We start from the raw sequence: 26,205 nt of genomic DNA on the forward strand, positions 1-26,205 counted from the left end.
AATCCATGAATAAACTGAATTTCTTCCTTTTGTCGGGAAAAATTTTAAACTTATGTATATTACAGGGAAAAGATGTTTTTGTTTTTGTTTTGTTTTGCTTTCGGCCTATAACTAGTTGTTGAGAAATACTGAGTCATCTCACCCCACAAGTATACAAAAGGAATTTCCTAATTGAACAATTAGTTATGAGCATCTTCTGTGCCAGACACTGTGCACGGTGCAGGGGATAAAATGTTGAGCCAAAGCGGCACAGATCCTATTCTCAAGAAACTTACAAGTTGGTGGATAAGGCAGCTGTTAGTCAAATAATCACGGATGCAATGACGTAGATTATATTCACTAGAAATTCTCTATGAGGAAAATGATTAAAAACAAGACAACCGTATTTTGCATGGGCTCATACAGGTGGAAATGAGAGGTGCGTGACTTTAGAGCTGCTAGGTCTCCCAACCATCCTTGAATAGCCTGGTGTGGACCACAAAGGGGAGGAAAAATAACAGACATTGGGTGCTGGAAGGAGGTGAGACAGTGTGGACCATGCATGTAGGAGGAGAGTACCACTTGTCAAGAAATCTCCCTGGACAAGAAAAGGGAAAGTTTTATTGGTTGTGAAATGTTAGGGGGAAGGGAAAATACAGTCTCAAGGAACATTTCTACATGTTTTGCTATGTTAAACACTTTGCTGCCCTCTGGAAGGAATCTCACCTTGTAGGGCTACATTCTTTTCCCAGGCATGGAGAGTTGCATTTGCTTTTCCTCTGAATGCCTCACTGAAACTTTCATACGCATGCTGGATCCTATTTGTTCAGATTTGTAAAGACATGACTATAGAGTTATAAAATGAGATAAATATTGTGAAGGAGAGAAAACTAGTGCTATTAAAGCAACAGTGGAATCAAAGAAGACTTCTCTGAGGAAGTGGCATTTGATCCGAGACCTGAAAGATGGGCAGGAGTTACCTAGAGTAGGTGGAGCGGGACGGGGAAGTTTTCCAAGAAAACAACACACGCAAATGTTCTGTAAGAAAAGGGTAAACCCTAACAAGGTCAGTGCTGCTGGAGGAGAGGGGAGAGCACTCCCAGTAAGGCTGCTGGAGAGGGAGTCTCTATACCTTAAAGAATCTAGGTTCTTATCCCAACAGGGAATGCCATTAAAGGATAGCATAATGATCAGACTTTCATTTGCAAAGATCATTTGAGCTTCAGTGTAGATTAGAAAGTCAACTGGAAAGCAAGAAGGGTGGAGCGGCTCTCCCAATAGATCAAGCTGGAGATGACAGTAAATTTAACTAAGGTGGCAGGAGAGAAGTGGGCAGGATGAAGGTGTTTACAACGAACCAAAATGCTAGAAAATCTGTTTGATCAGAGACCCAGGATCACACTTAAATGTTGTATCTGATCACTGGATGGATGGAGTGACTTAACTGAGTTTGGAAAGACTGAAGGAGACCAGGTGTATGGAAGGAAGTTCACAAACTGAGAGAAACTTTGGAGCTTGAGGTGCCTTTAAAACACCCAAGCAGAGAGCTCATAGAGATTTGCGTACTTGTAGATAGAGCTTGCTGCCAAGCGCATGGCTGAAACTTTGGAAAGCACACCATATGAGATTTTCATAGCACCACCACTAAATCGCTCTTACTTCTGTGAAGGAGAAATGTCGCTGCTCTATCAGTAAACAAAGGATGTTGCAGCCATCAAGCCACCACATTGCAGCCTCCCCAGGTGAGCCCTGGGGGAACGCAGGATGGAAACAGGATGCCCCGCATCAAGCAATCAGCTGCTGCAGCCACACCCGACGGTGCACCCTGAGGAGACTCAGGATGAAAAAGCACAGGGCACTGGCCCCAGGTAGCTGAGGTGCATGTCAAAGGAATGATGTCAGTGAGCCAGACTCCTGCATTTTCCCACACATAGAAAAGCACTAAATTCCTTAGCTTGAGATGTCTGGTTTTCTTTAATTAACAGTAATCTTTTGATATTCTGACCACCTGGTCTTTGTTGATTATTTCCTGTTGTCATCCGTCTCCCCGCACCCCGGCCCCGCCCCGCCTCTTCAGAGCAGTCCCTCAGAGTGATTTGAGAGTCCTGTCTCCCGGGCTTGAAGTCCTTAGAAAGTCTGCCAAGTAAAACATAATTCTCAACTTGTAGGTTGTGCATTTTTTCCAGTCAACACTTCTCTTATCTTCCCCCCACCAACAACGTCTGTCAAAAACAGCATCAGTGGCTCAGAGTCAAACATCCAACTTAATTTTTACACATTCATCCTTAACTTAAACCGTTAAAGAAAAACCTCACTTTAACTTGGTACCACAATACATTCATTCAGTGTGAAATATTTACAACCAGGGAAAACATATGTGGCCAACTCCAGAGCAAAAGAATACAGGATATGTGTATGAATGTATAGATATATTTTGATCTGTAAATGGACACAAAACTCTCTAACATAACTGTGATCAAGATTTGTAATCTTTCTTCTCCAAAAAGGGGCAAGTTTTTAATGAAGTGACATTTTACTGTTGCTTTTCTTTCTCCACAGGTGATTTTTTATGTATCTCTTTAGTAAACGGTTCTGTTCAACTCCGCTACAATCTTGGTGACAGAACTATCGTTCTAGAAACTCTCCAAAAAGTAACTATTAATAGAAATACTTGGCATGTGATTAAAGCAGGAAGAGATGGTGCAGAAAGCTACCTGACTTTGGATGGGATAAATGTAACAGAAAAAGCCAACGTTAAAATGAGCTCCCTGGACACAAATACCGACTTCTATATTGGAGGAGTGTCATCCTTAAACCTTGTAAATCCCATGGCAACAGGGAAAGAACCTGTAGGTTTTCAAGGTTGTGTCCGAGAAGTTATTATAAATAATCAAGAGTTACAATTAACCGAATTAGGAGCAAAAGATGGTTCAAATGTAGGTGACTGTGATGGGACAGCCTGTGGGTACAACGTGTGCAAAAACAGGGGTGAATGTATAGTAAATGGCACAACTTTTTCTTGCAGCTGCTTACCACATTGGGCAGGAAATACATGTGACCAGTCTGTGTACTGTTTGAATAATCTTTGCCTCCACCAATCTCTATGTTTACCTGACCAATCATTTTCTTACAGTTGTTTGTGTACTTTGGGTTGGGTGGGAAGGTATTGTGAAAACAACACTTCATTTTCAACTGCAAAATTTATGGGTAATTCTTACATTAAATACACTGATCCAGATTACAGAATGAGAAATCTTCAGTTCACTACTATATCCTTAAATTTCAGTACTACTGAAACCGAAGGTTTAATTGTATGGGTAGGAAAAGCTCAAAATGAGGACAATGATTTTCTGGCAATTGGTCTCCATAATCAGACCCTGAAAATAGCAGTTAACTTAGGAGAAAGCATCTCTGTACCTATGATTTATAGCAATGGTACATTCTGTTGCAATAAGTGGCACCATTTAATTATAATTCAAAATCAGACTCTTATTAAGGCCTACCTAGATGGCAACCTAATTCTCTCTGAGGATACTAATCCACACAAAAAGTTTGTTGCTCTCAACTATGATGGTATTTGTTATCTGGGGGGCTTTGAATATGGCCGAAAGGTAAATATTATTACTCAAGAGATTTTTAAAAGAAATTTTGTTGGCAAAATTAAAGATGTATTTTTTCAAGATTCAAAAAAAATTGAGTTAATTAAATCAGAAGGATACAATGTTTATAATGGTGATGAACAAGATTAGGCTAACAAACTAGCAATTTAAATATATAAAATATATATGTAAATATAGTTGATAGTTATTTCTTTGGCATATTGTTTACTGGAAATCAACTGTTTACTATTTCCTGAAATAGTCTAAATGTTAACACTTCTTTTTTTTTATAAGCTTATAAAATATAGCTGGAGAAAAGATTTTGGTCATTTTTCCTACATCCAATTTATCTGAGTCCTGAGTTTTCACTCCATTAGTTCATTTAGTGTTTATTCATCTGTGAACTGTTTTTTAAATAAAATTTAGGTGAAAATGAATTAGTGATACATACAAAGAAAAATAAGAAAAAGGCAAAAGTATTAACCAAAGGAAAAATTAAAATTATTAACAAAGGAAATATCATAGCCTATTACATGGCTCAGCTATGAATAGTTATATGATTGAAATAATGTGAAATCTGAATACAGACTTAAACCAAAAATCATTGAATGAATGTGGGGAGGCAGAGATGGGGGAAAGAAGAGTTAGCTGGTGAAAGTTAAATCCTTGTCTTCCACAGTAAGTTATCAATAGATATTATAGTTTCTTTTTTAACTTAAAAAGATAGCATATACATGTCACTCACAAATATCCTAAGAAATGTCTAAAAGAATTGGATGTGGTTATCTCCAGAGAGCAGTGCAGACACTGTTGGGTTTTGTTTATAAATGTTGTAGAATTTCTTGACTTTTTAAGCCATGTACTTATATAACTGATCAAATTTTAAAATTAAACTGCATTTATATTTAACCATTCAAGGCTACAGGTCTCCAAACTGAGCATAAAACAGGTTCTGAATAATGTTATTGAAAATTATTTTCCTGATAATATCTGTGCCATTAAAAGCATAACTTGAGAAAGTACATTTTGCCCAAACACCAGTTACTGGTGTAACTGTGAAGAGCATTTTCACCCTCCCACCGTTCAGACTGGGAGACAGTCATTGCTGCTGTTGTTACTTAACATTTTCAGAGTTTGGTATTTATGACAATTTTGCCACCAGGAAAGCAACTGATAACACATGACCGACATAAAGCTCTAACAGGTAGAACAGGACCGTGTGGAGGAAAACAATCTTGGTAATAGGAGCATGTAAAGTTGAAAAGGAAAAATCTATAATTATCTATTAAATGGAGAAAAGACTTTACACATAGGATTGATGCACAGTTTAACTTGCCAATGCTATTAATAATCAAAATCTGCCTGTACAGATTCCAGTCTATACAAAACAGCTAGATGAACAGTTTATCATTGCAGAACTTTACAGATTTTTCTTTTTTGACTTGTTATTTTTGCCACTCCATTGCAATCAGAAAGCTACAGTCTTGCAAAGCCCCAAAACCAAAGTTAGGAACTTTGGCATTATTTGATGGGACACAAAGTGTCCCCAGACATACGATTCCTATCAACATTAGAAAGTGTGTGAGCAAAATATAATGTAAGGTAGAACTGCAGAATGTCTATGCATCAATTCAAAGGTTTTGTTTTTTAACAGAAACTACACAAGACAACTCCATCCAAACTATGCTGAAAAACTGTGACCTAAATTTGCTTTGGTCCATACCATTCCATTTAACTTTGGAGTTGAGATCATAATGTTCTAAAAAAATTCCTTTTGATAGTTGACTTTCAAAGATACACATTTTATGCAAAAAGGCAAGAAAGCTGTTTTAGGAAGGCTACAAAAGCTGCAAGGAAACTTTGCCTATACCACACACCCATCACATTTGGCCACATCTTCTCATAATACAGCGTGCCTTTCTTTAAAGCAGCACTTCCCAAAGTAGAGTCGAAGGACCGGAGGGCCCCTAGATATTTTCAGGGGATCCAGATTCTTCCTTTCCCAACGACAATTCTGTGTGAAGCCAGATCTTCATGTATTTCAAACAAAATGACATATTGCCAAACATTAAATGCAGAAGCAGATAAGAGAATCCAGCTGTGTCTTAAGTCAGACACACTGGAGACGTACATACATGAAAAAGACCTGTCTCTTAACTAAACTGACTTAGCTTGGAAGTTATTTTACATAAAATGTTATTACCATATAATGGGATTACTGTCAAACAAGTATTTTTACAATTAAAAAAATTGTAATTTCTAATACGCTAAATAAGGATAGACACAATCCAAAAAAACAAAAGCTCTTTAGAGGTCTCATTAACTGTTAACAGTGTAAAGGGGTCTTGAAACCAGTAAGTTTGAGAATTGTTGCTTTAAAGCTGCTTCTCACAGCTGTAGTCTTACATTCAGATGTGACCACTGGCCTTTCTACACCACACTGCAAGCTCCAAGAGGTTGGAGGGTTAGGGTATTGCTCACCACTTAATTCTAAGAACCCAGCAAATGCCTGAAGAATAGGCACAAAAGAAGAAGTGAACACTGCTACCTAGAGATTCTCCTGTAAGTCAGAATGACTTGGTTAAAATATTTTTTCGCTAGAGATTCTCCTGTAAGTCAGAATGACTTGGTTAAAATATTTTTTCGCCTTAAAATCCAAAATTTCATGTGGTAAGTTATCAACATTATTTGTTTTTGCTACCCTAGTGATGATGGCGTTGAAGATTTCCTATGTGATATGCTTTTCCATCACAAAATAAAAATTGCTAAGGACCTTTCAGATCATTTTACTATAACGTCATGATGCTTCTGAAACAAAGTGTTGAATGTAAACATGAGAACATTTTTTAAAGTAAGCTGAAATACCTTAGCCAAGAGATAGAAATATTTACCTATAAAACAGTGAACTCATTTTTTAAAGACACTTCTAGCTATTGACCTAATATTTGTGTTTCAGCTCACCCATTCATGTACTCTCTTGCTCTATACATGAATTAAAATTCTTTATGAAACAGAAGCCAAAGAATCGGGGTGTTTGGCACCTTCATAAGAGCAGTAACCAATTTTATTTGTGATTTGCCTTGGGAGACAAAAGTCAAGTGTTGACTATGTGAACTGCCTTTTGTGGTCATTACTAAGTGGCAACCTGACCATTGTTTTACAGGGATCTGAGGAGATGGGAATAATGCAACCGGTATGTTTAAACGTTTAAACTATTTGCTTTAATAAGATCCTGTTCACCAGCAAGCTCTCACAATGCACTTAAACTTGATTTATACACAGCCGCTATTAAAAAAAACTGAGAACAGCTGTATGCAAACTCACCAGCTGACAAGTAGTTTTATGTTATCGCACATACATAAACACGTTAATAATATCCAAGTGGCTTGTCACTCCACTTTCCTATTGTTGCTATTATGTTTCTTAACTTTTAAACATTTACTATGGCCTTAGATGTTTCATAACTCCAAAAAACTTGTAACTAGGATTTGGTTCACGTACAATTTAAGCTACAATTAGCAAGTTAAGAGATATGGTAAATAATGACCCTCAAGGTTGTACATCTCAATCCCTGGAAACTGTAAATATGCTAGGTTACACAGGAAAAGGGGAATTAAGGTCACAGATGGAATTTAGGTTGCTAATCAGTGGACCTTAAAATAAGTTTATCCTGGGCTTCCCTCGTGGTGCAGTGGTTGAGACACGGGTTCGTGCCCCAGTCCGGGAAGACCCCACATGCCGCGGAGTGGCTGGGCCCATGAGCCATGGCTGCTGAGCCTGCGCGTCCGGAGCCTGTGCTCCGCAACAGGAGGGGCCACAACAGTGAGAGGCCCGCGGACCGCAAAAAAAAAAAAAAAGTTTATCCTGGATTATCTCTGTGGGTCCACCGTGCTCACAAGGGTCCTTAGAAGTGGAAGAGGAAATCAGAAGGGAGGGTCAGAGACGGGAGAAAGACTCAGCCCCATGTTGCTGACTCTGAAGATGGAGGAAGGGGCCATGAGGCATGGAAGGTGGGTGGCCTCCAGAAGATGGAAAACGCACAGAAATGGGTTCTTCCCAGAGCCTCCAGAAAAGGAACGCACCCTCCGACAACACTGAGATCCCCATCAGACTCTGATCCACAGAAGCGTAAGACAAATCTGTGTGATTTCAAGCCACTAGATTTGTAATAATTTGTTACAGCAGCAATAGAAAACTAATAAAAGAGGACTGGAGAATTAGGATTTGACATGAATATAAACTTTGCAAATCTGTACAGGAGAACCCAGACTTTTGGTTATGTCTTTTTGCTCACTCTGAGGAACGGGTGGCCCAGTGGCATTTCAGACAGGTTGGTGTGATGGTGAGAGAAAAAGGGCTGTGAAAGGTGTGTGTAATCATCAGGCTTCTGTCCCTCTCCCATTCTCCATTCTCAGAGCACAACCACCACACATTCAGACTTTGGAGAAAAGTAGAACTGAGCTAGGATTCCAGCTCTGACAACAGCAGTCTAACCTCGGATGAGTTTTCCAACTTTTCTAAGCCCCAGTTGCCTCAGCTCTAAGGTGAGTTGTCACCTTGCAGGCTGACCGAGGTTCACATAAAGTGCTCAACGTGAGGTCTGACATACGGAGTGTTCATGCAGGCTTTCTTACCGACAAAAGGATTACAAGGGGCGGACTTGGTAAGTACTGAGACACCCTGGTACATTTTACTTAACAGGTGTGTATAAACTGTCTTAAGATGGTTCTAAATATTTGAAAACATCAAACTGTTTTTAAAGAGCAAGCTTTTCTTAAAACAGGATAAACTAAAAGATGACCTTCATATAACTATTAGTTTGTGTAAGGATGGTTGGTAGGTGAAACTGAAAGAATGAGAATGGCTTTGGAGCTACTACTACTCATTTGAGAACTTTTCTCTTTTTCTCTTTCTTTCCTCACAAGTTAAAAGCCTCAAAATACTCAATATGTCCATACCTACTCTCCACAATATTTCAGTCCCAGCGGTTAGGAAGCCTGGTTCCAGCACTTACCAGCCTTGTAGTACCAGATGGTCATTACTAACAGAGGGCTGTATGGGATCTACCGTGATTCTACGAGATAGGAAGAAAGAATTTTACATTTCCCAACAATATGTATAAAAAACTATTGGCTAAGAGGTAATCAAAAACTGACTTAAAGGCTTTCTTCAGTTGGTTAATCCATTCTTCTTGTACCTTGCAAAAGAAATCTGGTGTCTCATCAACCCTCAACCAGAGAGATCAGTGAAAGCAGATTTACTGACATACATACAGGTGACCCTCCGTATTTGTGGGTTCTACATCCTTGAATTCAACCACCAGATAGGAGAAAAGAATTTCAGAAAGTTCCAAAAAGCACAACTTGAATTGACTGTGCACCGGCAACTATTTACATATCATTTGCATCACATTTACAACTACTTACATCTCATTTACATTGTATTAGGTTTATAAAATTGCAAGTAATCTAGAGATGATTTAAAGCATACAAGAGGATGTGTGTAGGCTATATGCAAATACTATGCCCTTTTATATAAGGGACTTGAGCATCTGCGGGTTTTGGTACAGGTGGGGAGTTCCTGGAACCAGTCCCCCAAAGGATACCAAGGGATTACTGTATTCGAAAATAAAAAAGCTAATTTTTATTTTGGTTTGGGGACTTTTTTTGGTAAAACCTTGAGAACAATTTCTTCATAATGGTGCAAAAGCTGACTGACCTTAGGTTTTTTTGTTGGCAGACTGACTTGTTTTCTAACAAGTCAGCTCGCAAAAGAAAAGTAGAGCAATTTTTTAAAAAAACTTTATTTGAATACAAGTCCTCTGTTTTAGAACATATATGATGATAAATTTCAGAGGATATGGATGACAAAAAAAAAATGGGGGTCTCAAGTTGCTGCAAGTTAGACAAAATGGTTTGGTTTTGAATTTCCACTCATTTTCTCTCCAGTAAAAACAGCAAGGCTGAATCAGTTTCAAAACCCATTTTTAACTCTAATCTGTAGACTTTTTAGGAAAACAAACTTTATCTTCTTAATTTTGTGAAGTCATATATATTTTTCTTCATTAATACAGGTAAGTTAAAATACTGGCTTTTCTTTCCCTCCTTTTGGTCTCAAGTGTTAGTCTCATTTGGTAGCCACTGCTTTAAATTATAGCAATCAATACAGTATATGTAGTTAAGGGTGTAAATAAACTTAGGTTTGGATTAGCAACAGCCTCCCTGTGCTTTCAAGAAAAACGAGCATATGACACTGTAGTTATTTACCCCCCAAACAAATTACAGTTAATTACACGTTTTACAGAAAGATTCACAATACGTTTCTCTTAAATAAAATTTCTGTGGTCTTACAATGATTAGTCAGTGTACCAAATTTTGACGGTGTACCAGTTTTCAGAAACATACCTGCAAAGTGGGTTATAGCTGCACAGTTTTTCAGTGGCAGTTTCAAATTCTAGCCTCTTTAGAACTACACGATTTATCTCAATAGCCTATGATCTAAGATAAAGAAATCGTTTTTCTTCTCATCTTAGCCTATATGCTCTTGGCTGAGTAAGAGAAGAACAATGTCTGAAGGTATTTAATGCCTCAAAGAAGAAATTCTTTTACTACTGAATTTCAAATCACACACACAAAATAGGTGAGAAATTCTTTTATCATATTTAGAATCAAAATATCCCTTAAAATATTTACATTGTACAGTAAAAAGGATAGCAAAACACAAGATCATGTACAAGCTTAAGTATTCAAGTTTCTGAAGAGCCAAAAAGGAAAAGGAAAACAATGGACTACCACAAAGCTGTAGTACGGTAACAAACGCCTTCAATGAGTGCAGACTGAAGCAATAAATGTACTCCTTGGGTTTCTGATTCTTGGTCAAAAACTGCTCGACTAAATGATTAATATAATCCAATTACCAAGTTGCTTGGCTTTTTGTTGCTCCTCTACAGTTTCTTTAAAAACAGTGCAATTTAAAACAAACTTACAGAGTACACGTTACTCTCAAATTAGTCATTATATAAAGGACATTCACTAGAGGCAGTAAATATATTCCATGATTAACCATATTTACCAATTAAGGAATAAAACTAAAATTTCTAAGCCTTTATTGCATATTAATAAAACAAATCTTTGAATATACAGCAATGTAAAACTTTTAAAAACATTAAATTCCTAGAACTAGGGGGGGTGGTTGGCGTGAAGAAGGGATGAAGAGCAGTGGCCCCGGGCGCTCTGCACCAACACACAGAATTTACTGTCCTGCAAACCACCAATATTAAAAATGCAAAAGGGGGCACGACCCTAGCAGGCAATCATACAAAGGTTTAAAGACACAACGTTTAACAGCTATTTCAATGTACCCCTGCGGCAGCCTGCCGGCTTCACCTTTTGCCTTTGGCTCTGTCGCCGTGGTCCCTGTCTCTGTGGTGCCTGTCTCGGTCCTTCTCACCTTCTCTATGCTTACTCTTCTCCCGCTCTCTGTCCTTCTCCTGGTCTTCACCCTTGGGCGTGTCTGCCTTCCTGTCTACAGCCCTGCTGTCTCTGCTCGCTCTTCCGTCCACTCCTCGCTCCCCGTGCGGCGGCCGTGCCCTCTCCTGACCCTTGTGCCCTTCCTCCCTGCTCTTCCTGTCTCTGTCCTTGTCCTGGGCTCTGTCTCTGCGCCTGTGCCTTTCGGATTCCTGCTCCCACCCCTTCTCATGGCGCTCTCTTTTCAGGTGGTGCGAATCACTGTAAAATCTCTGACGATCCCCCTTACCCCTGTTAAACGGTCTATCCAGTTGCTGTTGGTCTTGCCTACCCCAAGGGTCACTATGGCGCCTTTCTGGCCTCCGAACGTCTTTAATCTGGTAAAAATTTTGCGGGCCTAGATACCGTGATGCTTGCGAGAGGGGACCCATCATACGTTGCGGTTGGCCTGTCAGATGCACGACAGGTGGCCAGGGAACCATGGGGTTCTGAGCAAAGCCAAAGCCCGGAGGGGGAAGCAATGGGGGTGGCAGATGTGGCGGGAATGCAAACATGCTTTGTGGGGGGAAATGTGGAGGCCCCGGAAATGGAAATCCAGGAGGGCTACACTTGAGATGCTGAAGGCTGGGCTGCTGTGGCCTTACGGGTGAACAGTTTGCACTTGCTCTGGGGCTGGCGCTTCTGGAGGGGAAGCTGACGCTCTTAGCAGGAAGTTCAGATCGACGTGTGTTTCCAGCCTCAAAATGCGACGCTGCTGCCACGGATCCTCTTCGAAATGGCTGCACAGTTTCAATATTTTGCATTAGAATCTCCTCCTGTAAGGGTTTTGCTTGTTCCGTTGGAGAGGTGCGTATGTTTTCTGCCGATGGCGAGTTCTGTACAGCCCCAGAATCATCACTCTGCTGAATACATGAGTTTCTCTCTACAGAAGGCAACTTGTCCTCAACACTGCTTTGTTCAGTTAACTGCTCCCTGTGCGATAGGCCGGGCAGGGGCTGCTTCTCTCCTTGCCGGCAGCTATCTCCGTCCCTGCTTTCTGGAGCGGACGCCTGCTGACTCCGCCCTGCTGCCTGCCTAGGGTCCCTTTTCAGGTTGATGAACTGCGGGGCCCGTGTCGTATTAGCAGCAAGGTTTTCACTGCAACTCACGTTACCGTCTACGTTTCCTTTTCCTACATTAGACCTGCAGGGAGAACTAGTATTTGAAGTCCAATTATCTTGCAAGTTATTCTCTTGATCTTGTAGCAGCTGTCTTTTTAGCGCTCTCTCTTTACTCTCCACAGTCTCCTCTTGTTTTGACTGTATCGATAAATTTGTCAGGAATGCTTCTGTAGAAACATCTGGTGGTTTACCTCTGAGACTAAGGCTTGTCAAAGGCCCAGCAGAAACAGAAGAGGCCCCCATTCCGGACGCCTCGTCTCCTACTGAACTACCAGCCGACTCTGAAGGCTTATCTCCTTTAACCTTCACTTCCTTGGCTTCACCATCAGTTGCTTCCACTGTATCTATCTTCTCTGCTTTCAGGTCGGCTTGCTCATTTATAAATGGAATTTCTTTAAGAGTGTTTTGTTCTGTCCCCGACTGAGCCTGTTCATATGCTTGAGCAGTGCCCAAAAGGCTCTGAAGGATGTCATCTACAGGAAGAGGTTTATTTGCCAATTCCAGAGTAGAAGGTTGATTTTCCCAGCCAATCAAGACCCCAGGAAGGAATCTTAAAGGTTTTGGTGGCTCCTGTTTGGTGACTTCCACTAAAGGTTCAATGACCGTTGGAGGGTCTTCCTGAAGAGTCTGCTGAGGCTTATTTCTTTGCTTGTGCAACACAGTTGTAAAAGAATTAAAAAAGTCATTTTCTTCTTCTGCTGCCTCCTCTGGGGAAACTTCTACCTTACTTTTTTTATCAGGCGGCAATGTTACTGGTACACTTTCAGGCATCTCAGCTGTGTGACCGGCACCAGCAGTGGCACCGTGCTGTCGTTTCAGTTTTTGACGAATAATTAAGCCCAACAATAGATTAGGTCTGTGCAGTTCAAGGCCTGTACAAAATCAAAAACATCAATTAATAGTCATTTTTCAATCATTACAATAAAGAGTAAAATTCTGCATCTAGTTTATTACAGCCTCCTCAATGGGTGCCTGTCCGTGTCACGGCAGATCTAAAGGGCTGGGCCCCAAGAAGGAACGCAGAGTCTGCTCTCCTGCTCCGGCCCTGCCTCTCACCTCACTTCATTCATATTCTATTCTTAAACGAATACCTACCAGGTCCATCAAAGGGCACGAGAGGGTGTGGGATTTTATCCGTGGCGCCCAGAGGGATTAGGTACATGTCTTTAACCTGCTTCATGTTGTTAGCGGCCACTCCGTAGCGCTTCCTGCTGCTGAAGTATGCAAACAGCAAAGTGTAAGAAATTTGATCTTCTTCAGTCACAGGTGTGAAGCGAACCACACAAATTTCCTATTCAAGCAAATAACAAATGGTTGTTTAAAACAATAACCTAAACAACAGCCTGGTTTTAAATACCGTTCTCAATTAGTAATAATCTGTTGAATTTTACGACTGTTACCAAGTAACGTGGCTTACTACTTAAATGCAGATATGAATACTAAAAGGAAACAACTCTTAGGAAAAGATCCTGGCTGGTCCACTGGTGGATCTGTTTTATCTGAAACTGTCCCATAGAAACTGCGTCCCAAGGTAATTAATTTGTGCAAGGTGACACACCTCTCAGTGGCAGAGAAGATATTTAAAGCCACGTCTCCTGATATCTATACTGTGTCCTCATTTCCAATGTTGTAACTTCCACAGAGGGCTGCCTATATTCTCAGCACACTGCAAATTAACAGCAGCCACCACCACTGCCCCACCACATACACACACACACAGAAACGCACAAATCCACAGATAACCCAAGTTAGAGGGACTGAATCTAGGAATAAAGGGGGCTGGGTGAAAGACCTCAAATACACACAGCCATAAATTCTGTAAAACCATTCGGCTTACTGAGGAACTTATTTGCTTGCCTCTGGGTTCTTGGCTTTGCTTCAGATAGAAAAGACCGTCCCAATTTGGTGTTAATTTGGTAGTGTGAAAAACGGATGCTTCTTCATGAAAAATGAAATGGGGAGAGCCAGATCTACTGCAAAGCCTACACGGATGCAAGATCCTAGAGAAGACACATGAATGAGCTGAACTATGGCTCTACCTCTTCTAAGAGGTCTGTCATCCCGAGTGTCCTCCTTTGGGGCCGACAAGTCCAGATGGAAGCACACTGGGCAGTACCGGGGGGCAGATCAAGAGCATCCCCCAAACAACCAGGAGGAATACCTCCCAATACTTCCCTATGACTTTTGCTATCATGAGAAAGTGAAAGCAAGTAAATGTAGTAACTTTTCTGTACTGCTTCAAAGTTTTATTTGTATTCTAATACAGTATCAGTTTAAATTCTAAAATCTATGTTGGAAAAAATATTATTTTCAGCTGAAGATTATCCATTATGGATCACTACTAATCTTACTAAAGACTTCTGATCATAAAAGATAAAAAAGTTAATGTTCGTTTATTCAAAATTTATTTTTTGAATGTCTATAATATGCTGGGTATTACCACCCTTGGAGGGAAAAATGATTTCTTCTAATGATTAAATATTCCTGTGTAGTTATGTTCTTTGAGTTAAAGAAATGATAGAAGATATAGAGAGAGAAAAGAAAAAGAGAGATATTGCTATAGAGGCTACTAATTATCTCCCAGTATCCATCCGCCTCATTTCCTCCTATTACAAAGAGAACCCTTAACTTTTAGTTGGGCACATGGCCATCCAACAGAGATCACACTTCCCAGCCTCCTTAGTAGCCATATGAAGTTTATGAGTAAGCTCTTGCCAATGGAAGTTAGAAGAAGTGAAAAGATAACTGCAAGTTCTAGGTCTTGCTTCTAAAACAACTGGACAGACATTCTTTTTTTCCCACTTGGTGCTGCTAAGTCAGCTCTGACCCTGCTTGAATGATAAGGACAACAGTCTTGCAAACAGCAAAATAACAAGACAGAGGAGCCTCATCCCTGCTTAATCGAACGGCCTGAAGCCCTGAACTACTGACCCACCTAACATAGCAGGAAAATGAACAACTTTAGGGTCTCTTTGTCCCAACAGCTTAGCCTATGCCCCAACTAAAACAAATGTCTACAATCAAAGCAAGGCAAAATTCCAGGATGAAATCTCAATACTTACTCTAAAACATTTCTTTCAAAACAGTGACAGAAATCACTGAGAGAGCATACCACGAAAGGAATGCTGTGCTTTGAGCTCTAGCAAATGGCTATAGTTCAGCTTTGTCAGGCATATTATGTAGATTTAGTACGTGTACTGGCTCCCTCCCCTGGGGACCCTGCACAAGAACTCTCAGTGGTTTACTTTTCAAATACTGTCTCACATTGGGAGAGTGAAAAAAAGTTCTCCTCACCTTGGTTCCTGAGGCTTTAATTTTTTCCACATAATCCCAGACTGTCTGAGGTGATATTCTACCACCGACTTGAATACTATCTGGTAGATCCTGTGGTAAGGACATGAAGGTGATCAGTGTATACAGATTATATTTATTATAATGTCTATACTTCATACAAACTTAGCTCTAAGACTAATCTGAAATAGTGATAAAAAAAACAAGTAAGATTATAAAATGCATCAGAGAACATAATAAAGTACAGGAAGAGCAATTAGGCTTTACCTCAAATGTCAACTCCAAATGACTGAGATGGATGCCCAAAATACAGTTAAGAAAGAATCTGAGGTCAAGAAAAAGAAGCAGTGCAAGCATCCCACTTTGACAATCCAGGAAGAGTACAACAGATTCCAAAATATTAGGGGACACTGTTTTTCCCCTTCTACCTCCCCTTCCTTTTTCTTGGTGGTAGTGAGTTGGGGTATGCCTTTATCACTAACAGCTGGATTTCAGAAGTTATCAAGCTTAATTATAGAGTATATTTTTGCACAGAAAAGAATAACATTGTAATAATGCAAGGTTCATTATTTTTTAAAGGCATAATCTTTCTGAGAACAGATGACTATACATAAAATCAATCAAGAGCTGTACAATTAAGAATATTTCAAACTTTAATCAGTATATTTGTTTTTTATGGAGAGAAAAACATAATCGATATAAATTCAATTAAGTTTAAATGATTAATTGCTTTATTTTATTTGGGATTTTAGTCCAAATCAAACTAAAAATAAGTAGAAAGCAGAGGTGGAGTTCTGGAAAGCAATCACACAGAAACTGGCTCAGAAAAGAGAATAATAGTTTTGTTTAAAATCAAAAGGGTCCTGTAGTTTAGGACTCAGTTATCCATTTAAAAGAAGAGTTATCTTCACCATGGACTGATCAAAGACTAAATTTCTAAACAGATTTGTTCAAAAAGAAAAGCACTGAATTTTTTTCTTGTAAAATCAATGTATCTAAAATATTACTTGCCAACCAAACTATATGTAAAATAATTAAGTCGTTTATTAATCAAAAACACAACTAGACAAATAAGCTGATGGAGATTAGATAAGCAACATTACATTGAGTCAAACTAATTTCATCCTAATACAAAGAAAAGTTTATATTAGTCTTAAAAAGGAACAGGCATATATATGATTTACGTTTTATAAAATACTGAAAACCATTTTTTAAAAAACTTTTGCCTTTATGGTCAGCAGACTGAGAATGAATGGAAAAAATGATAGATATGAACATAATAGCAAAATATAATCTCAACAAAAATACAGTACACATATACTGATTTATTTTCCTTCTGCAGAAACACAGAGAAATACAAACTTTATTAAAAGAGTTCAGAAAACATTGTACTTTCTCACTTATCCTAATACTATAATACTACAGCTGCTTGTTTCCCATAAATACTGCATAGTAATCCCTTCCTATTCCCTCAGGTATAAACCAACCAAGGGCACCACTGCAGCAACCAAGGTCATTGCTCTCAGGACTGTCAACTAACTGGCAAGTCTCAACTAGACAGCTCACCCTTGAACAACATGGGGGTTAATTAAGGGTGCCCACCCTCTGCTCAGTTGATAATCCGAGTATAACCTACAGTTGTCCCTCCGTATACACAGTTCCACACCTGAGGATTCAACCAACTGTGGGTCACGTGGTACTGTGGTTTTCACTATTGAAGAAATCCGTGTATAAGTGGACCATGCAGTTCAAAACTGTGTTGCTCAAGGGTCAACTGGATGTGTATCTATATTCACAGAAATGGGCAGGTAAAGGACCACAGTCATGAAGTTGGGGAAATTTAAGCAGTAGGGGAATTGTAAGACTTGATAACAATGAAAAACTCTCCCTGACAAGCTAACACTGAAGGCCATAAATATGTCCATCTTTTACGTAAGTCTGTACTTAAAGAAAAACTTAGATATCCACGCAGACACTCATTAATCTTTAATTCTGACAGAGAATACATCTTGGGAAGAGTACAAGACATGTGGATTTAATACATCAGGGCACAATTTTCTACAGTTCTAAAACTCCATTCGTGGACTCATAATTCCATTAATTGAATGGTTTAAGGATCACTGTCAGTAAATATTTTTGTCATGAATGAAAATTAAATATTTTAATTTTATTATGTTGTTTCTTTGCCTTGTGGCTTCAGAAACATATATGTCAACCCAGGCATAGAAGGGTAGAAAAGTTCACAGTACCTCTGTCAAGTACTCAGGGGAACCAGACACTGGGTAGGCTTTGGTAACAAATTTTGCTACAGATGGCATGTTGATAAAACCTTTCCAGATGAAGTTCAATCGAGCCAGGAAGGTAGACTCAACTTCAACAGTTCCAGGCATCTCTGGACTAAAAAATGACATTAAGAAGTTTTCAGCCTAAAGATCTGCTCATGAATAAACGCATTTTCTATTTACTCATCAATCATTTCTATTTTAGCATGTCAAGAAAACCAAAATACGTAAAGGCTATGATTAAAGAGTTTATATTTTCACTTTAATGTACTTATATTTACATAGTCATGTTTTTACAAAGTCTTTCTTCTAGGCTGTCTTGTGGACTAATATGGTCCAGAGAAATGCAAGCAATTTTTCTTTAATGACTTATCTCCTGCCTCTTGGAGCTAAAGCAATTAAGGAGAGTTTTAAAGTCAAGTCCCCACACACTCAAGTCTCTAAATTAACTTTTAGAGTCTTTTTAAAAATCTCAATTAGGGTACAGGAAGGTACAGTTACTGTCTCAAAAGAAAGGTTTCTTTCTTAAGAAACATGTCACTTTTCTAAAGTTTTTGAAGACTTCCAAGTATAATATGGCAAAGAGCTATAAAGAACAGAAATTATAACTAACAGAAAATTACCGTGGAGCAGAAGAGAATGTTGACTTCGGAGACTCTTGTTTCTCCTCTTCAAAGAATTCAGAGGCCAAAATATTTGAGGTTGAAGACAAAGCATCTGCTATACTTTCTGCTTCATTGTCTGAATGTTTACGAGATACTCCAACAACAACTTTCACTTTTTTGGGAGAAAGATCATCTACAGGCGGTGCCATTCGACCTGAAGCCAGAAAACACCAATTTATACCACATTTGTAAACTGAAATTTCTGTAAGTTCATCCATTTTCACTTCTAAAGTTATTCAGTTTCCCTGACTGCACTGTTGCATAACCATACATTTACTGGGGTAATTTGTAACTATCATCATTTCTCACAATGAGTTCTAGAACACCTCCCTTACTGATGTGAAAAATTAAAAAAAAAAAAGAGAATGTTAAACAACTCAGACAAGCTTTTGAAAAGGAAACATTACAACCAGAACCTAAAAATGGTTTCCTGATTCCCTATCAAACATTTTTTAAACTAAGCTACAACAAATTCCAACAGTCTTGAGAGGTAACATGAGGAACTAAGTAAAAAAAATCTGTATCCCTACTTCGTGTTACATATAGCAGCAGTCTGTGACATATTCATACTACAATGCTACTTAGTTACTAAGCATGAAAAAACACTAGTAAAAGTTTAGAAAATGACATTGATTTTCTCTATAGAATCAAGAAGGAAAACCCAAACTTTATGAAAATAGGTCAAGTACAGTAGTATTTAACAAATATTTTGTGTGCTACCATTAAATTTATTGAAATATTATAATATTAAATATTATATTAATTATAAATATAACTTTAATCATGAAAATTAGTAGAAATTAATAGAATTAACAAAAAAATTATTAAGATTTTTCCCAGACAAAAACCTAATGAGTATACTAAAAATACTAGTAAATCATGGATAGCTTTCTTCAGGGATAACAATGTCTAAAAACACCCTGCCCTTTAAGTCTTTACCATTGTACCAACTGTGAACACACGATTTTGAGAAGATATGTCATTTTTATTATAAGAAAGCTGCCTAGTCTCTAAAACAGTGATGGAGGGCAGCATGTTAACTAACCTGAAAAATTTTTCATCTTACTGAACAAAGTATGTATCAGTCCTTTAGCATACCACAGTAAAAAAATAAAACTCCAGAGCTACATCTCTAGAGTTTTAAAAAACTCTCGTCCTCCACCTCTACCAATAAACTGAATATAAACTTAAACTCTTGCTCAACACATCCCCATTTCTTATGCCCTAAATCCAGTCTCTAACATCTGTCAATATTACCTAACCTGAGTATCTCAAAGCCTCCCTTTAATTAAAAGCACCTGCATCTCCCTCTTGCACTAGTGCAAAAATGCCTGCCACCTAGCCTCGCTCCTTCTTCTCTTGGCTTCTTTCATCATCATCTCTACTCAAAGTCAGAGAAATCTTCATAAAATTCCAAGCTGATCATATCATTCCCCTGCTCAAATCCCTTCAATCACTACCCACTGCTCTTAGATAGAAGACTAAAATGTTTCATATGGCCTACCAAAGCAGGTTTTCAGCAATTTTTATCATAATCTGCAAAGTAACATTTTATATCATGATCCATTACTTACATACACGCACACTCCACATAACCCTGTGTGTCTGTGCACATGTGTGCGTATACATGTATGTATGCATGTGTGGGTCTTTTTGTTATACATAAACAGCTGGAACTAAAGTCTCTCAAAATCATACTTATCTTTAACAGTGCAATTCACCGTGATACCGCGATATTTTCTATTCTGTTTTCATTTGTTTTTGAAATGCTAGTGAACTACTTACTAAATTGATTTCACTACTACTACTAAGTCACAATCTGATTCTGCACCAGTACTGGGAAAACAAAAACCTATTTAAATTACAATTTACAAGTATTCCCCTTTCAAAATGAAAGCAACATTTAGGAAGAAATACTTCAAATTACCTATGCAAATTTTGCAGTTAAGATCAAAAAGATGTTGTCTGTGTTGATTAGTGGTATCTTTAGATAAGGAGTCAATCTCTTCTTTCTGTTTGTCAGATCCTTCTGTCTTCTCCATTGACTTATTAGCTGTAGGTTCCTAACAACAGTGAGAGTAAAAATAAGTTAACAGAAAAACTTTGGCCTCAATTATTTAAACCATCTGATATTTCATACTGATATTTTTCCAAAATCAAACTGCTCCATTCATAGGTTGTTTTTCACGATTTCTTTAAAAAATAAATGCTAGATGTTAATTATGACATAAAACAGAGCAAAAACTCAAACATTTCTCATTCTTCAAGGCCTCTAACAAGATCTATTATTTTCTCATTGATATTTGAAAGTAAGAAAAGCTACACCTGCTCTCAAACTAGTCTGTCTTAAGAAGCACCTGCAGATTTCGAGGCCTGTGATGCAGGTGGTCTGCACACTACGTACAGAAAAACAATGCTTTAAACACTCTCAAAACAACATTAAACCAATAATATAGACAACTCTAATATATACACAGTTTAAAAAATTCTTTTTTCTACTTTAAGAACAAGAGAAGCAGTGGCTTCTCTTGCTGCGGAGCACAGGCTCTAGGCGCGTGGGCTTCAGTAGTTGTGGCTTGTAGGCTCTAGAGCGCAGGCTCAGCACTTGTGGCTCGCAGGCTATAGAGCGCAGGTTCAGTAGTTGTGGCGTACAGGCTTAGCTGCTCTGCGGCACGTGGGATCTTCCCAGACCAGGGCTCAAACCCATGTCCCCTGCACTGGCAGGCGGATTCTTAACCACTGCGCCACCAGGGAAGTCTGCCCCCCTTTATTTTTATATTCCAAGTGAATCATTTAATGGGAGTAAGGCTCAGTTTGATATTACCATAAGTATTAACAGAAGAAAATGGTTAAAGATAAACATTTTCCCTTCTATCAAAAACGGTCAAATAACTCTTTTCTGAATCTTCATGTTTTGAGCACTGTAAAACATGTTATTTTTATTATCATAATTTACCTGAATCTCCATGGCTGCTTCCTGTTCTTTCATTGGAGCATCACTCTCAATTTCTATCTCACCTTTATGAGTTATCTTGGTGATTGGTCGTCTTTCCACTTCTCTCTGTTCTTTCTCAATCATTTCTATGGTCTAATGGGACATATTTTAAAGAAAACTTCACAGTTAATCACAGATGATTTTTAACCTTTAGGTAGTCTCTCAAGCAACAAACATATACTGAGTACTTGCAAATGTCAGTTTTAAGTGCTGGCGTTTTAAGAATTAGACCTCATACGTCAGCCTGGGGAAGTTTACATATACAGTAACTGGAGACAGCTGAAGTGTAATCTAATTTGCAAAGTGATGAAACATGATATTTACATTTAAAATCTGCTTTAGGATCTAGTATTTCAGCAGGTGCCACAGAGAAATAACAATCAAGTTCCTCTTAGATTCCTAACTTGATGTTCTAACATCTCCCACAGCAGCAGAAATTTAGTCGAACCACAGAAACGGGCAATCCCCCATCAGAAGGCTCCTGACGGAGCATACTCTGTGACAGGGAACAAGCTCAGCAACAAAGCATAATAAATAAGCAAGAGCGGACAGAACTAGTAAAAGGTAGCTGAGAGTGGAATGGGTTAAGGAAGGTAAAGACAGATCCGGTCATTTGTCTTGTCACTGTTAAGTGCAAATCTTCCTTTAAAGAAAGAAATCAGATACACAGCCCGAAGAAAGAAACAGCTGGTCTCCCATGCAGATGACACCTGCAGCCACAGTTTCAAAGAAGAGAGAGGCACATGCACATTTGGGATACGAAGCGAAAAAAGAGATGGTGATATTATTTGCAAAATACGAGAAATTATACAAGGGGAAATTAAAGAAATATGTGACTTAGTGTAATGTATCAAATTAAGGCCTCTTGCACATCAAATTAAATTTGGTAGAAGATCAACATGGAGGATTAATGCTAACATTAGGTAAATCATGTAGAGTTCATATATAAGAAACCACTATTTTCCAGAATAAAGGGCTAATACTCTAAGGCCATTGTAATAAAAACAGTGGATAATGTGGCTATCTTGCGGTCACAATAATTTGAAGTCACATATTCACCTCACCTTCAAAGATATTTCAAGTTCACAAACCCCCAATGAAAACTCTCAGGATTGGTAACTTTCAGAATTTTTTAGTTTTAAATATGCAATACACAGAGAGAGGGGGAAGATGGCGGAAGAGTAAGACGTGGAGATCACCTTCCTCCCCACAGATACACCAGAAATACATCTACACGTGGAACAACTCCTACAGAACACCTACTGAACGCTGGCAAAAGACCTCAGACCTCCCAAAAGGCAAGAAACTCCCCCACGTACCTGGATAGGGCAAAAGAAAAAAGAATAAACAGAGACAAAAGAATAGGGACAGGACCTGTACCAGTGGGAGGGAGCTACGAAGGAGGAAAGTTTTCCACACACTAGGAGCCCCTTCGCGAGTGGAGACTGTGGGTGGCGGAGTGGGGACGCTGTGGAGGAGAGCGCAGCAACAGGGGTGCAGAGGGCAAAGCGGGGAGATTCCCGCACAGAGGATCGGTGCCGACCGGCACTCACCAGCCCGAGAGGCTTGTCGGCTCACCCGCCGGGGTGAGCGGGGCTGGTAGCTGAGGTTCGGCCTTCCGTCGGACTGCAGGGAAAGGACTGGGGTTGGCGGCGGGAACACAGCCTGAAGGGGGTTAGTGCGCCACGGCTAGCCGGGAGGGAGTGCGGGGAAAAGTCTGGACCTGCCGAAGAGGGAAGAGACTTTTTCTTCCCTCTTTGTTTCCTGGCGCGCGAGGAGAGGGGATGAAGAGTGCTGCTTAAAGGAGCTCCAGAGACGGGTGCGAGCCGCGGCTAAAAGCGCGGACCCCAGAGACGGGCATGAGACGCTAAGGCTGCTGCTGCCGCCACCAACAAGCCTGTGTGCGAGCACAGGACACTATCCACACCCCCCTTCCAGGGAGCCTGTGCAGCCCGCCACTGCCAGGGTCCTGGGATCCAGGGACAACTTCCCTGGAAGAACGCATGGTGCCTCAGGATGGTGCAAAGTCACGCCCACCTCTGCCGCCGCAAGCTCGCCCCGCACTCCGTGCCCCTCCCTCCCCTGGGCCTGAGTGAACCAGAGCCCCCGAATAAGCGGCTCCTTTAACCCCGTCCTGTCTGAGCGAAGAACAGACGCCCTCCGGCGACCTACACGCAGAGGCGGGGCCAGATCCAAAGCTGAACCCTGGGAGCTGTGCGAACGAAGAACAGAAAGGGAAATCTCTCCCAGCAGCCTCAGAAGCAGCACATTAAAGCTCCACAATCAACTTCATGTACCCTGCATCTGTGAAATACCTGAATAGACGAGTCATCCCAAGTTGAGGAGGTGGACTTTGAGAGCATGATTTATGATTTTTTTTCCCCTTTTCCTTTTTGTGACTGTGTATGTGTATGCTTCTGTGTGAGATTTTTGTCTGTATAGCTTTGCTTTCACCATTTGTCCTAGGGTTCTATCGTCCCATTTTTTTTTCTTAAAAAAATATTTTTTCTTAATAATTATTTTTTATTTTAATAACCTTATTTTATTTTACCTTACTTCATTTTATCCTCTTTTTCTCTTCCTCTTTATTTTTACCTTTTCGTCCTTTTAATTCTGAGCCGTGTGTATTAAAGGCTCTTGGTGCTGCAGCCAGGAGTCAGTGCTGTGCCTCTGAGGTGGGAGAGCCAACTTCAGGACACTGGTCCACAAGAGACCTCCCAGCTCCACATAATATAAAATGGCGAAAATATCCCAGAGATCTCCATCTCAACACCAGCACCCAGCTTCACTCAACGACCAGCAAGCTACAGTGCTGGACACCGTATGCCAAACAACTAGCAAGACAGGAACACAACTCCACCCATTAGCAGAGAGGCTGCCTAAAATCATAATAAGTCCACAGACACCCCAAAACACACCACCAGATGTGGACCTGCCCACCAGAAAGACAAGATCCAGCCTCATCCACCAGAACACAGGCACTAGTCCCCTACACCAGGAAGCCCACACAACCCACTGAACAAACCTTAGCCACTGGGGACAGACACCAAAAATAACGGGAACTATGAACCTGCAGCCTGCAAAAAGGAGATCCCAAACACAGTAAGATAAACAAAATGAGAAGACAGAAAAACACACCGCAGATAAAGGAGCAAGATAAAAACCCACCAGATGTAACAAATGAAGAGGAAATAGGCAGTCTACCTGAAAAAGAATTCAGAATAATGATAGTAAAGATGACCCAAAATCTTGGAAATAGAATAGAGAAAATGCAAGAAACATTTAACAAGGACCTAGAAGAACTAAAGATGAAACAAGCAACAATGAACAACACAATAAATAAAATTACAAATACTCTAGATGGGATCAATAGCAGAATAACTGAGGCAGAAGAACGGATAAATGACCCGGAAGATAAAATAGTGGAAATAACTACTGCAGAGCAGAATAAAGAAAAAATAATGAAAAGAACTGAGGACAGTCTCAGATACCTCTGGGACAACATTAAACTAACACCAATATTCGAATTATAGGGGTCCCAGAAGAAGAAGAGAAAAAGAAAGGGACTAAGAAAATATTTGAAGAGATTATAGTTGACAACTTCCCTAATAAGAGAAAGGAAATAGTTAATCAAGTCCAAGAAGCACAGAGAGTCCCATACAGGAAAAATCCAAAGAGAAACACGCCAAGACACATATTAATCAAACTATCAAAAATTAAATACAAAGAAAACATATTAAAAGCAGCAAGGGAAAAACAACAAATAACACAGAAGGGAATCCCCATAAGGTTAACAGCTGATCTTTCAGCAGAAACTCTGCAAGCCAGAAGGGACTGGCAGGACATATTTAAAGTGATGAAGAGGAAAAACCTACAACAAAGATTACTCTACCCAGCAAGGATCTCATTCAGATTTGATGGAGAAATTAAAATGTTTACAGACAAGCAAAAGCTGAGAGAATTCAGCACCACCAAACCAGCTTTACAACAAATACTAAAAGAACTTATCTAGGCAAGAAACACAAGAGAAGGAAAAGACCCCCAATAAAAAACCCAAAACAATTAAGAAAATGGGAATAGGAACATACATATCGATAATTACTTTAAATGTAAATGGATTAATGCTCCCGCCAAAAGACACAGACTGCCTGAATGGATACAAAAACAAGACCCATATATATGCTGTCTATAAGAGACCCACTTCAGACCTAGAGACACATACAGACTGAAAGTAAGGGGATGGAAAAAGATATTCCATGTAAATGGAAATCAAAAGAAAGCTGCAGTAGCAATTCTCAAATCAGACAAAATAGACTTTAAAATAAGGACTATTAGAAGAGACAAAGAAGGACACCACATAATGATCAAGGGATTGATCCAAGAAGAAGATATAACAATCGTAAATATTTATGCACGCAACATAGGAGCACCTCAATACATAAGGCAAATACAAACAGCAATAAAAGTGGAAATCAACAGTAACACATTCATAGTAGGGGACTTTAACACCCCACTTTCACCAATGGACAGATCATCCAAAATGAAATTAAATAAGGAAACACAAGCTTTAAATGATACATTAAATAAGATGGACTTAATTGATATTTAGAATACATTCCACCCAAAAACAACAGAATACACATTTTTCACACGTGCTCATGGAACACTCTCCAGGACAGATCATATCTTGGGTCACAAGTCAAGCACTGCTAAATTTAAGAAAATTGAAATTGTATCAAGTATCTTTTCCGACCACAATGCTATGGTA

The 26,205-nt window shown here is 39.4% G+C and overlaps 2 protein-coding genes across 4 annotated transcripts in view; one reads left to right on the top strand and one right to left on the bottom strand.

The window, feature by feature from the left end:
• The window catches only part of EYS (eyes shut homolog), a 1,696,347-nt gene extending 1,692,619 nt beyond the window's left edge, over positions 1 to 3,728 (top strand). Inside the window, 1 exon segment of the mRNA XM_032651890.1 lies at positions 2,539 to 3,728. Within this exon segment, the coding sequence (XP_032507781.1) occupies positions 2,539 to 3,728 (1,190 nt within the window).
• A 6,486-nt stretch (positions 3,729 to 10,214) lies between these two features.
• Positions 10,215 to 26,205, bottom strand: part of PHF3 (PHD finger protein 3) — a 103,800-nt gene continuing 87,809 nt past the window's right edge. For all 3 annotated transcript variants that reach the window (XM_032651073.1, XM_032651074.1, XM_032651075.1), the window contains 7 exons: positions 21,399 to 21,530; positions 20,370 to 20,505; positions 18,401 to 18,596; positions 17,745 to 17,892; positions 15,499 to 15,588; positions 13,300 to 13,495; positions 10,215 to 13,076 (listed from right to left, as the gene is read on the bottom strand). In XM_032651073.1, coding sequence (XP_032506964.1) covers positions 10,960 to 13,076; positions 13,300 to 13,495; positions 15,499 to 15,588; positions 17,745 to 17,892; positions 18,401 to 18,596; positions 20,370 to 20,505; positions 21,399 to 21,530 — 3,015 coding nt within the window. In that variant the 3' untranslated portion in view covers positions 10,215 to 10,959. The remainder of the gene's footprint in view (positions 13,077 to 13,299; positions 13,496 to 15,498; positions 15,589 to 17,744; positions 17,893 to 18,400; positions 18,597 to 20,369; positions 20,506 to 21,398; positions 21,531 to 26,205) is intronic.

The sequence above is a fragment of the Phocoena sinus genome, chromosome 12 (genome assembly GCF_008692025.1).
Source record: "Phocoena sinus isolate mPhoSin1 chromosome 12, mPhoSin1.pri, whole genome shotgun sequence".
In the NCBI taxonomy this organism is placed as follows: Eukaryota; Metazoa; Chordata; class Mammalia; order Artiodactyla; family Phocoenidae; genus Phocoena; species Phocoena sinus.